Source organism: Buteo buteo, chromosome 11, assembly GCF_964188355.1.
Source record: "Buteo buteo chromosome 11, bButBut1.hap1.1, whole genome shotgun sequence".
Classification (NCBI taxonomy): Eukaryota; Metazoa; Chordata; class Aves; order Accipitriformes; family Accipitridae; genus Buteo; species Buteo buteo.
Window position 1 is genome coordinate 14968955 of NC_134181.1, and position 12430 is coordinate 14981384.

Consider the following 12430-nt stretch of genomic DNA (forward strand, 5'->3'; position numbering starts at 1 on the left):
AATTCAAATTAGTAATAACTACAAGTTATTTTGGGGAAGGATTACTAGAACATGCAACTAGGACTTCAAAATTTGATCATATTTCTCAGTTCTGCTTCATATTTAGACCCTTGATTTCTGGTCAAGTGGTCTAGTAATACACAAGTGGGCTAGTAATACACAAAGTGTGGAGGATAGAGCTGTTTAGAGATAATATATGAATAATTAACTGTGTTTTACTGTGTTTGCACTATGCATAGCTCAACTGGACTCCATTCTTCACTGTCCATAATACAAATAGTTAATAATTCTGTAACGGTTTTTATCAGCAGGACTTGGAACCCAGTAAGATTTCTTCACTTCTGTAAGCACTAACCTTAAAAAAATAACTGCAAACTCTTCATCAATAACCTTTGTTTAAAATTAGCTAGTATTTGTGATCTTCATTTCCAACAAAAGTTAACAGTAATATTACCAACTTAAAATAACCATTGAGAAGTGGCCAATTTACATTTTCTTGGCACTTTAGGTAGTGGCACTGTGTACATACCCAAACCTATTGGACAGCCCAAGTTTTCCAGAAGATGCCAAAAAGCGAGCCAGACGGATTTTGCAGGGTTGTGGAGGAAACAGCTTAGGTAAGCATCTGTTTCAGTTGCTCCTGTTGCTATTACAATCAACAAGGGTAGTTTCAATACCTGCAGTGCGGAAATTTCTTAATCATGTTTTATATGATTACAAGTCAAATGGGAGATGGCCTAGGGCAAAATGATAGGGGGAGAGCTCACAGCATGGCCTTCTGATAAACAGTGACTAATAGTGCAAATTTTTGATGAGGCTTGTCACAGAAGAGGACAAGATGAGGATTATACAGTTATGGAGCCCTCACCAAAATAACATCTAGGCATAACCCTAAACAGAATGCTGAGCTTTTTTGTATTAGAAAAGTACATGTTGGAGAGGACTAGTGAAGCTTTTTACTGTTTTTATGACATCTGTTAATCCTGGGCTCTGACAGCTATGTCTCCTGCTAAGTCTAGGTGGGGCTGTTCACAATTTTATCAGCTCTAGAAGTTTCTCTGCCAAGGAGTCTACTGTCCCTGTAATAATGGTATCAACAAACAATATATGTCCATCTCAGCTGATCCAGTTCATAGTCCTGTATCTTAATTTTGAACCATCAGTCCAACTATGTTTGTTAGGATATGAACTGAGGCATCAGAAACTGAAGTACCAAGGTGATAATGCTCTGCAAAGGGAAAGCTGCACAGCTGAAAGGTGGTAGCTTTTTACTTAGCTGAGATAGATAGTTTTAACTGAAGATGTTAAAGCCCTATTTCTCTAAGGTAAAATAACCTTTGAAAGAACTAAAGAATTCCGTTATTCAATCACTGTTCCTGCAAAAGTATACATATAATATACACATAAATAAGTACAAACTTTGCATATTCAGTAGAGAGGAAATGGAAGAGACAAATTCTTTATCATCTAGCAACTGTACTGCCTACATGTACCTGGGAAATGCCACTAGAATTTCTACTCTGCAGATAGTGTTACAGCTGCTGGGTACGGCAAAGAATCTGGCACACTTAATTACCTTCTTTCAGGTAGGCTAACAGTAACATTTCAGAGTACGTATTAGAGTAATTGGTATATTTCTTAATCTTTGTGATTGCAGTGCCTATTTGCACTAGCATATTTTGAGAATAGGTGCTGTGAAACAATAAAATAAACAAAACCTAAATAGTGGTTACGTTAGCAGTACTTCAGCCTTGGACTATCCTAACAACACAGCCTAATACAGCATGTATTTTATCTTCACCTGTTTTGCATTGGGTTTGTTTCTAATGTAGAACATTAAAAATACATTTATCGCAACTGAGAAGTTCCTCCAGCTCCATTAATTCCTTTCCTGGCTTACTTTGGAACAATTAATCCACATAGTACTAGTTGTCATTTAAGAGTTACTGGGGATACATTTGAATTTTGCCTTATTCTTTCTTTGTAGCAATTTTCAAATTCAGGTACATGGTAAGAGTTCTCAGAATGCTGGGTCTTGGCCCCATGCTGGAGTGAAATGAAAGGAATTCAGCCTTGCATGATATTTTAGAAATACATTGAGTCTGTACAAAATCTCCTTTTCAGCAGATCATATATTTCAAGTAATTTGCTCAATAGACACTAAGGAAGTAGGCCTGACGCAGTTGCAGTATTCAAATAAGATGCTCATTCTGAATACACCCTTTTAATTTCAGTGGATAGATAAATTGAAGTTCTGTAAGTAACTGGAGTCTAAATGATTTTTTTCCCAATATGGTATGTACCAAGAACAACTGTCCCTCTAAATCCCTGAAAACTAAACCCACTGTAGACCTTACTAACCTGCTGTACTGGTTTATGCCTTCTCTCCACCCTCCCTGTCTCCAGTATCATAAATCAGCCCCTTCTCTTGGCCTCAGTTGCTCATCAGCCTCTGCACAGCACTCCATAAACACGCAGTCTGAGGCAAGTGGATGTGCAGCTGAATGGAACTTAGTCCTATCACTTTGTTGGTAGTCTGACAACTGCTGTTCTCTTCATGGCTGAGAGGGAGAAATTGGCTTTCTTGGGAAAAAGCAAAGGTCCAAAAATGATCCCTCCATGTAGCTTTAAGTGCTATGCTGTGCTCTAATAAAACCTTATTTTCAAAAAATTTGTCAATCCAACACAGAAGTGGCTTCGCTGTGGTCAAACTGTTTGAAGCATTGTACCCACATCTATAGTGGCCTATTTAAATGTATTAATTGCAAAGTTAATGTGAATTTCTTGACTTCTGGCTATGAACTAGAATAACCTCACTTCCACTGAACATTCATTTGGCAAAACCCTACTCATAGTATTGAGTCTTGCTACTCCCAGACCATGTATGAAGGCTCAGATATGTCCTCAACTTCTGTTGCGTTCAAATGCTCTGGGATGCTTTTGACTTCACTTACTTTGCATGTGGGATAACTGTCATATCTTTCCAGGCAGTTGAGAAATTGACCCCTCTCTTATATATAAAAATATCTAATATATGCACATGCAGCTTATTGGGTTGGGTTTATTTATTTGCATCCCACAGTACAAACAGATGGGTTCTAGTCAAAGCTATCAATTGAGTACAATTAAGTGTAGAAGACCTGAAAATTGAATTCAGGTCTTCTGTATATCCTCACTGAGTCATGGGACTCAGCCCTCAACAGAGCACAAGACAGAATGACAGCTTAGGTTTGCTCTCCCACTTTAACAGCAGCTTCCTATCTGTGGTCAAAGACCCAGTATAGCTTTTAGTCGTGTAAAAGTAAATGTCTGGGACATCAGGGAACTTTGTGCCCTGAATTACCATTTTGTCCCATGCAATTGTGCAGTACTTGCAAAGATTCTTTGTCTTTATAAATTATGCTTTCACAGAAGTATTATCAGGCAGACTACTAGCATATAACTGAGCGATGAGAGTTAAGTCAGGCACAATTATTCCACTCCACCCAACAAGCAAAGAAGATTCTGCAGCTTCATGACAGTGTTCTAAATTAGATGTACACTTGTCACTTCATTGTCCATTAGTTTTAGGCCTCATAGCTTGAATCCATTCCTCACCTTGGCTTAGGCTTATTTTTACTCTTTATTTGTTTCACATGCTCAGCAATGATGCACACAAACATCTAACATCTTACTTTATATAAGATTATTAGTTGTGCTCTGTAAACTGCACGAGGCTTATAGATTGGGGTGATCCCAGATGTTTCTGCTACAAGTAACTGAAAAGCGGTTGTTGGAGATGCTGTGGGGAAGAGAGAAACAGTTCAGGATTTGGGGGGTTTTAGACTGTGGGAGAAAATGGTATTATATTATTTTCATATTGCAAATAGAAATCTTATTTTTGTCATGGATTTGAAGAAGTTATTTTCCTTTCTATTGTACATGCTATCTCTGTTCATTGTTCCCATTACTTAAATAGGTGTTGGCTGACATTCTGAAGTGGTTTTCAACAGAAAGCAAGCAACTGGGAGATAGTCAAAATGGGATTGCTGTCCCCGTCTTCAAAGTAGCCTTTAAATCCTAGTTTTTACAAATCCAGTGTATTATTTTTGTATTTTAGTGATACTTACTGTATTTGTCTAATTCCAGAGGAATTCTTTTGGTCTATGAACAAACCAACTCCCTCTCCTACTCCTTGAAAAAACAAACAAACAAACCAATCCTGGGGATCCAAAGCCCTTATATATACAAACTACTTCATACAATACTAGCTCAGGAGTTTTGCTAGCAAACAGAAAATCTGATGTTCATTGTACTCGATTTTCATCTCATTCATTATTTTTTACAGGATCTTACAGTGCCAGTCAAGGTATAAATTGCATCCGTGAAGATGTTGCTTCATATATTGAAAGAAGAGATGGAGGGGTTCCTGCAGATCCAGATAACATATATCTTACCACTGGGGCAAGTGATGGTATTGCTGTAAGTGTTAAAATTAAACCTGTCTCTTCTTGGTATAAACTATAATTTATCAGTTACCTTTGGAAATACAGATCTCTGTTCAACATCTGGTCTCACAAACTCCTGTGAGTTTGATCTGACAGATGCTGAAGTCACGTCAAGTGGATATTGAATACACCCAATTGTGTGGATGTAAGATGCCAGCCAAGAAACAGGCACGTGGAGACAAAGTCTCTTAATATATATTAACTTGTACCCTTTGTAAAGGTAGTATAAACTATGTAGGTGCCTAAATATAAATTTAGGAGATTCAAAACATTCAGACTAAATAATGGTGTCCTCAGTGGTTAAGATACATCAGCACTGAAAATTAGAGGGCATGAAGCAGTGGCAAAGAGAAGAGGGAATGACCTCGGAGGTGAGAAGTCTCAGCAGTTCTTCTTCCTAGCAAACTCTCTGCTAGTGCAGATTAATGCCAGTGAAAATACCAAAGATCTATTTCAGTAGCCAGCTTGTTTGGGAAAAACTTCAGGGTTTGGCTTCAACCAAGGTTCAAAAATGGTCCTCAGTTAAGATAGGAATAACTGCTTTTATTAAGGCAGCCTTTTATAGCTTGTTTCTAAAAGCTTTTTTTTAAATGACATCTAGTGGCAGAGTTCAGAATGACAATGTTCTGACATAAACAGTTCTCCAGATGTGTTTAGTGAATTGGCTGTCCAGAGTTTATGATGCCAAGTGTTATACTGGCAGCTTGTCAGGAATGGCAGCATAGCATATCAAATCTGTACCATGCTTATTTGCTTTCACCAGTGATGAAAAGTCAGAAGTACCATTAGTCTCATTATTTGGCACTTTCAAGGATAAAACAACTATTGTTTCATAACCTGGGAGACAGAGAGTATTAAGAAGTTTTAAGTTTGCATTTGGTCCTGATTATACATTTTGGATGCTTGGTATTTTTCAACTAGTGGTGGGTACAAAATTATGTTGATTATAAATCATTAGCTTAGCAGCTGAGTTAGTATGTGATGAGAGGCACAAGGCAGATCTTGTTCTAAAACCAATGAGAAACTTAAAGGATACCGCTGTTATATCTGAAGAGGTATTTTTGTTTTTACACTATCAATTACATGTTGGTAAGGATGCCTGCTTTGATTGCACCTGTATTTCAGAGTTCTCCCTTGATTATAAAGGCAAGAAATCTCTCCACTTCCTGCACCAAAAGCACTCTTTTATTTAATTCACATGGAAAAAGCCTGCACATAGACACACACAGACACACAGCCAGTGGGCACAGGTAAATCCTCTGGACTGACCATAGCACAAGCATTACATTTCTGTCTGTATCTTCTGGGCATAAACTACATATGATACATTATATTTCCATCCCAAGACATGCAGACTTTAGGTCTCTTCTATTACTTGAAAATGAAACCATAATGTGAGTCTCTAACTTTGTTCCCACCTGGCCACAATTGCTCCTAATCTAAAACAGGTCTCTCTCTTCCAAAGGAAAACCTCCACAGGCCCCAGTTCTAATTTCTGTTTTTATTTATTGGCCTCTTTCATTTAGAGAGATAAAATGAGTGGAAGGCAACAAGCAACAACTAGCTGAGGCTTCTTTGCTTACAACTGGGCACAGTAGAAAAATCATGATCTTGATATTCCTGTTTCCAACATTCCCTCTAGCCTTGTGCTCAGAATGTTTTTCCTAAATTTTGCAGTTGATCAGACATGATCTTTAGAAGCCATGACATGCAGAGGCATTCCATTAAGCTGAGTTAGACCATCCTCACTCAGCCAGTAACTTAACTTGAAATAAATGCCCTTTGATATGAAAAAATGACTGTATGCTAGATTTTTTAAGGAAGATCAGTAACTTATTCTAGAGTATACTATTAATTCTGGTGTGTGACTCTTTTTTTTAAATTCCTACTTTTTCTCCAGACAATTTTAAAGATCCTGGTCTCAGGAGGTGGAAAATCCCGAACAGGAGTGATGATCCCTATACCACAATATCCTTTATATTCAGCAGCCATATCTGAACTAGATGCTATCCAGGTGAACTACTATTTGGATGAAGAAAATTGCTGGGCTCTAAATGTGAATGAACTTCGCCGTTCCTTGAATGAAGCTAAGGCATATTGCAATCCAAAGGTCCTCTGCATCATCAACCCCGGAAATCCCACAGGTCTATAGCAATTTTGCGTAATGGATGGGGTTTAAGACCAATTTATTTTTTTTCTTCTTTCATTCATTTGACATTGCAGGCAAATCCTCAATACCTATCAAATATGTAAACCTGAGTTCTAGAGATCAGTGCTCTAAGTAGGTCAGTATGTCATACTTTTAGAAACTTATTTTCAGTATCATGGAACTCCAGGGATTTGGGAAAAGAGGAGGGAGCAGGTTCGCTTCACTGGATCCCATTTGAAGCCACTGCTTCCACTGAACTTTTGCAGACTTGTGGAATGACTTTCAGTCACTTTTGGTCTTTATCAAAGATCTTGTCTCTGACATGGCCTGGAGCCTCTTGCCTCTGAGAGGCAATGACTACAAATACACTCTGAACTCAGTGGCAACCACTGCCTCCCTCAGAAGAATTTAGTTTTTTGAGTAGTTGAGGTTCATTAGTGAGAAACTAGCTCCCACTTAACCATCATGCATGTATTTCAAATGATCAGTTATATAGACTACTCTTAATAAGTTATTGATTACTGTATCTCACACTTCTGTTGCTTAAGATGGACTAAGTTACCTTGAACCATAATTTCTCCAAAACTCTTCCTTAATTTCACAGTTAGTGGATTGAATTCTAAAATCAGTAGCACTTTTCTGAGAAAGAGGGATATCTTACTGAAGAGCTAGTAGTGTAATTAGGTCTGGGCAAAAAGATTTGCATATATATGCTCCACTAACTTTCTTCTTGCTTTGAAAACCAAACTACAGGACAGGTGCAAAACAGAAAGTGCATTGAAGATGTGATACACTTTGCTTGGGAAGAGAAACTTTTTCTTCTGGCTGATGAGGTAATGGAATATTCTGTTCTCTCAAAAGCACAGCTAGGAGTACACATATGAGGTGTAATTTTGTTCCATGTGCGGTATTGGTATTTTTTAAGTACAGGGAACAGATTCTCTGTTGTCATATTAAGATGTGAACAAACATGCAAGATGCTTAATATCAGAGGATTAATATGAGAGGTGGCTTGATCTGGATTTGAACTAGAGAGAAAGTGTAGGGGGCACAAGCAAGGAGACACAAGGAGGAACTTTGCTGGAACTGACCTAAAAACCTATGTGATACTCGGACCACTTCAAATGGAAGAAACAGAAGGAAAATCAATTTAAACATACAAGTGAAGGTTAAATTATACAAAGAAACTCACTGTTCTTCCAAAGGCTAAACTATTAAGTATGGCCACATGAGGTAAAATGTATCATTACAGTAACTATTACTTAACAAAGAACCTTGTGTCTTCTACCGCTTTGAGTGTTACCACTGTTTCTTCAGTTCAGATCTGGCTCTCTAAAAGGCCATCTTTTATCCTTACTTGGGGGAACAGAGCACATTAATGTCTTCTGACTGTTCAGGTTTACCAGGACAATGTGTACTCTGAAGGATGCCAGTTTCATTCTTTCAAAAAGATTCTGTATGAGATGGGACCTGAGTACTATAACAATGTTGAGCTGGCCTCTTTTCACTCCACCTCTAAGGGATACATGGGCGAGTAAGTCTGCTTTAGTTGTTGGTTTTTTTTATTTCATCTTCCTCATTAATCTGGTTGGACAGCCATTTCATGTTAGTGACCTGAAGGTAATCCACTGTCTTCTATTAATTTTAACTAAAAACTATTAAGAAAAGGAAAACAAGCATTTAAAGCACAGAGTAATGGATTAGCTCAGTGGTTTTCAAACCACCAAATAATAAGTGTATTTATTTCAGACATCTAATGCCTCAAGTCCACAAAGGTGAAATCCTACAGTCCTAAACCATACCTGTGATAAATCAAAATAGTTTCCAACATTCAAGGGAACAGCTCAAGAATCACTGGGACATTTGATACAAATGTTTGGGTTTGGTTGTTTTAAAGAGGAACAGATGGAAGAAAAAGAATTTTCTGATTAAATGAATGCTGCTACAGCCATATGCTCTTGTTCTGAAGAGCAAACAATCCAAGTTAATCGTTAACTTGTCTAACAGGGACGCTGCATGTACACAATTTTCTCTGTATGGGATACTAGTGCTTAATGACATATCATTTAGTTCCATCTTAAAACATTATCAGTATAGCAGCTGTTTCAACAACCTGTATGTTACATATTGTAAGATCCTTATTGTCTTTTCACTTCTGCTGTTATTTTCATTGCTTTTCTAGTATTTATACACTTAAGGTTAACTGATCTCTTCTGTTCACTTTAATCACAGATGTGGCTACAGAGGAGGTTACATGGAGGTCATTAACTTGCACCCAGAAATTAAAGGACAGCTTGTTAAGCTGCTTTCTGTTCGCCTTTGTCCTCCAGTCTCGGGACAAGCAGCAATGGATATTGTAGTGAATCCTCCAATACCTGGAGAAGAATCTTATTCACAGTTCATAAAGGTCAGCAACACGCTTGTTCTTTTGTGCATTTCCTAAACCTATCCTAAGTATTGTGAACTCAAAATATGCACAGAGATCAGACTTTTTTCCTTTCTTCTTGGACAATCCTGTAGTAACACCAATTTACAGAACTATGCAGCGTATTTTAAATTAACTCAGTATGACTACCTCTAAAAATATTTTTTATTCCTTTTATGGTTCCTTTGTTTAGGAGCCAAAAAAAAGCTAAGACGGCATTATCAAATCATCTTTCTTGCTGATAAATTCAACTTTTCTCCTGTGTTTAGCATGGCAAAAAAATTACTAAATAATGCTTTTACTAAAATGTAAACAGGAATGTAAGTTCAAATAGAGCTATAAAATCAGCCTTATTCTTAGGTATCCAGTGCTTCTATATACTGAACATGGTATTCTGTATTAAAGTATACATATAGTTTCTCAGTTGTAAAAATGAAACTGAATCTGGCTTAAGAAATGATGGTATTGAGCTAGATCAAAGGTTCAGCTAACAGTCTCTAAAAATAGCCAAAAGTGGATGCTCAGAAGGCAGAATGTAAGAAGAGGGCATGCAGATAGAGACTTCTGCAAGTTACTGTCTGTCTATCTATCTACAACACTTTGTAGTTTTATCCTGCTAATGCCTTTTTCCATTGCTGTCTTTAAGAGTATGACTGCAATTAGGAACATCATTTGCTCTAATAGCTCAGCAAAGCCCTAAAAGTGCTTAATTCGGGGAAGGCTTCTTGAAGCATCATAGTTTTCTCTGGCATTTTTATTGCCACTTCAAATACATCAAACTGAACACCTTCCTTTCAAACAGGAAAAGGAGTGTGTTTTGAACAATCTTGCCAAAAAAGCCAAACTAACAGAAGACATGTTTAACAAGGTACCAGGAATCCACTGCAATCCACTTCAAGGAGCTATGTATGCTTTCCCACGAATCTTTATTCCTTCCAAAGCCATTGAGGAAGCAAAGGTAAGTCAGTCATTTTAACCCCAATCCATTTTAACCTTCACACACTTGTGCCTGCCACTTCTAATGATGAATTTTTATTCCAGAGATAGAGTAAGCTCATGTAGTTACAGAAGCAGTACTTCATTGACTACGTATGATCTTAAATATAACATGACCTTTATTTTAAGAGAGGAAAACCAAACAGAGTGTTTCATCACAGTGGTAAAGCTTCCAGGTTGAGAATGCTACCCAAGGACATTAGTTTTAAATAGATTAAATCACAGGGTGGGCAACTAGCTGGACCTGTGCAGATTCCAAATTGCTGCCTGTGCCTGGCTTAGGTAGGCCAGCACGTGCGACAGGGATTGTGAATGGCAGTGTGCTACTGACCCTGCAAAAGAAGCCCCATTCAGCAAGTGTGGGAAAGAGGGAGGGAGGTTTCCCTACAAATTTTATTTCTGTACAATACCTTTTGGTATTTGGGTCAGTAAGCTATATTACTAAATGACAAGTCTTTCTGTTCCTAACGAGAGCTCTGTTACCTAATGTGTACTATTCATTTTTTAAAGGGAATTTTATCAGCATAGCTGAGAACAAAAATAGGGCTGTTTTTCAGCTGATTATTTGATTAGGCATATAACCTGCATGTATTTACAACTTCCACAGTTATTAAACTTTCTAGTCAGCAGATAATTCAGGGGAAAAACATAGTAACTGCCAACAGAACTGGAACACACAGCTCTCAAATTAATTTCATCTTGTCAAATGTCAGTGGCTTAGATTTTTCTAAGTATGATTTTGAGACTTTTGACAAAAAGTTTCAAGCAAGTCAAGGAGAAAACCAAAAATATCTAAAACCTTTCTTCTGAAGCTGGTGTTTTGTGCAGGTTCTTCAGCCTTCTTCCTCTGTGAAGTATTGTTACTTAATTCACAGTGTGAACTGTCCCATTAGCAATTGTTCTTCATCCTCTTTAGTAACAGAATAAGAAACTAATAATGTAAGATAAGGTTTCAGGAAGAAAAGCAGTCACTAAATTCTATATATTTGGAATATTTGGGCTTCAATAATTCCAAAGTATGCATTCCCTTAGGCTCATAAAATGGCACCTGATATGTTTTATTGCATGAAACTTCTGGAAGAGACTGGAATATGTGTTGTACCTGGAAGTGGATTCGGCCAAAGAGAAGGAAGCTACCATTTCAGGTACAGTTTCTGTTTGTTTAAAATCAAATGAACTGTAATAAGCTAAGTACCATCCCAGTACCTTCTCTTCTGATTAAATATACAAATTTTTCAGTTTATGTTGTCTTACTTTCTGCTGGACATTTTCTGTGGACTGACAACTAGGTCAAAGACCTGGTCTGCTAAATGAGCTGTTCAGGTTTTTACATTTTTTTCACAGCTTGCTAACATAGTTTTATTCTATTTTTATACACTGACATTTGAAATGCCTTCTCAACGAATACAAACGATGATAATAGCTTATACTCTAATCTTGAAGTTGGCTAAGGCATTACAAAAATTCCCCTGCTTTCTTCTGGGGGAGGGAAGATTAAACAGTGTTTCCATATGGAGAAACTGCATGAAAGGTGCAATATCTTCCCTATAGATCTGCTCCTTAAACACGCTGAATAACTCTCCACTTTACCAAAACAAGATGTTGGACTAAATCTTCTAATACCAAAACTGTGAACATAAAATCTATTGCATTTGCTTCCAATAAACAGCCCTTTACTCCAGCCAAGCCACTGATAGCTAGAATTTATAATGGAATTTAGTCTTGTTTGGTCTGAAGCAATATAACAGAGGGTGCCTTTAGCAATCATAGTTCTGCAACACAGACAGCTGGGTTAGATATCTGGGTGCATGCAGCTCCAGGAAAAAGATAGTGTGAGTCCATTCCTGTAACAGTGTGGGAAAAACATTTTGTTCTGTAGGTCCTGCATACATACTTAACATGATTTTCAGATGATGCAGAAGAAGGAATAAAGGGACTAAAAACTGCAGTGTGGGATGTTGCATTGTTTTAATGCTTCTGAATTAAGTTTTCAATTCAAAAAGAAATGTACATTTACTTATAACTGCCCGGCCCTAAGGCTCAAAAAAGTGGGTATAATTTGGCATAACTGCCCCAAAAATGGAAACTGACTTGCTGTTATTTCTTACTGATAACCTTCTTTATCACTCAACAGAAAATAACAATTCTTGAATTCCTATATATTAACCAATTGAAACCATTTGTTCTGGTTTAATAGTATAGTTCAATTAAAGCATAAATGCAGAAAATAAGAGAATCACATCAAAACAGATATTAAACTTAACACATTACTAGCTGTGCCCTGAGATTAATCAAGATCTGTGCAAAGATCACAGTTTAGTTTGTTTTGAAGATAATATGGGTTGGGTTTTTTTTTCTTCCTTTAAATATTAT

The 12430-nt window shown here is 37.3% G+C and overlaps 1 protein-coding gene and 1 long non-coding RNA gene across 3 annotated transcripts in view; one reads left to right on the top strand and one right to left on the bottom strand.

Annotated features, from left to right (window-relative positions):
• GPT2 (glutamic--pyruvic transaminase 2) overlaps positions 1-12430 on the top strand; it is a 27841-nt gene that overhangs the window by 12253 nt on the left and 3158 nt on the right. Inside the window, exons 3-11 of one of the 2 annotated variants that reach the window (XM_075040164.1) lie at positions 509-617; positions 4328-4461; positions 6388-6631; positions 7390-7469; positions 8034-8170; positions 8869-9043; positions 9864-10019; positions 11090-11202; positions 11937-12421. In XM_075040164.1, coding sequence (XP_074896265.1) covers positions 509-617; positions 4328-4461; positions 6388-6631; positions 7390-7469; positions 8034-8170; positions 8869-9043; positions 9864-10019; positions 11090-11202; positions 11937-11955 — 1167 coding nt within the window. In that variant the 3' untranslated portion in view covers positions 11956-12421. Of the gene's footprint in view, positions 1-508; positions 618-4327; positions 4462-6387; positions 6632-7389; positions 7470-8033; positions 8171-8868; positions 9044-9863; positions 10020-11089; positions 11203-11936; positions 12422-12430 lie in introns of those variants that run through there. The other variant, XM_075040163.1, reaches the window with a different exon arrangement.
• Positions 1-12430, bottom strand: part of LOC142036707 (uncharacterized) — a 21808-nt gene that overhangs the window by 4666 nt on the left and 4712 nt on the right. The window lies entirely within an intron of this gene.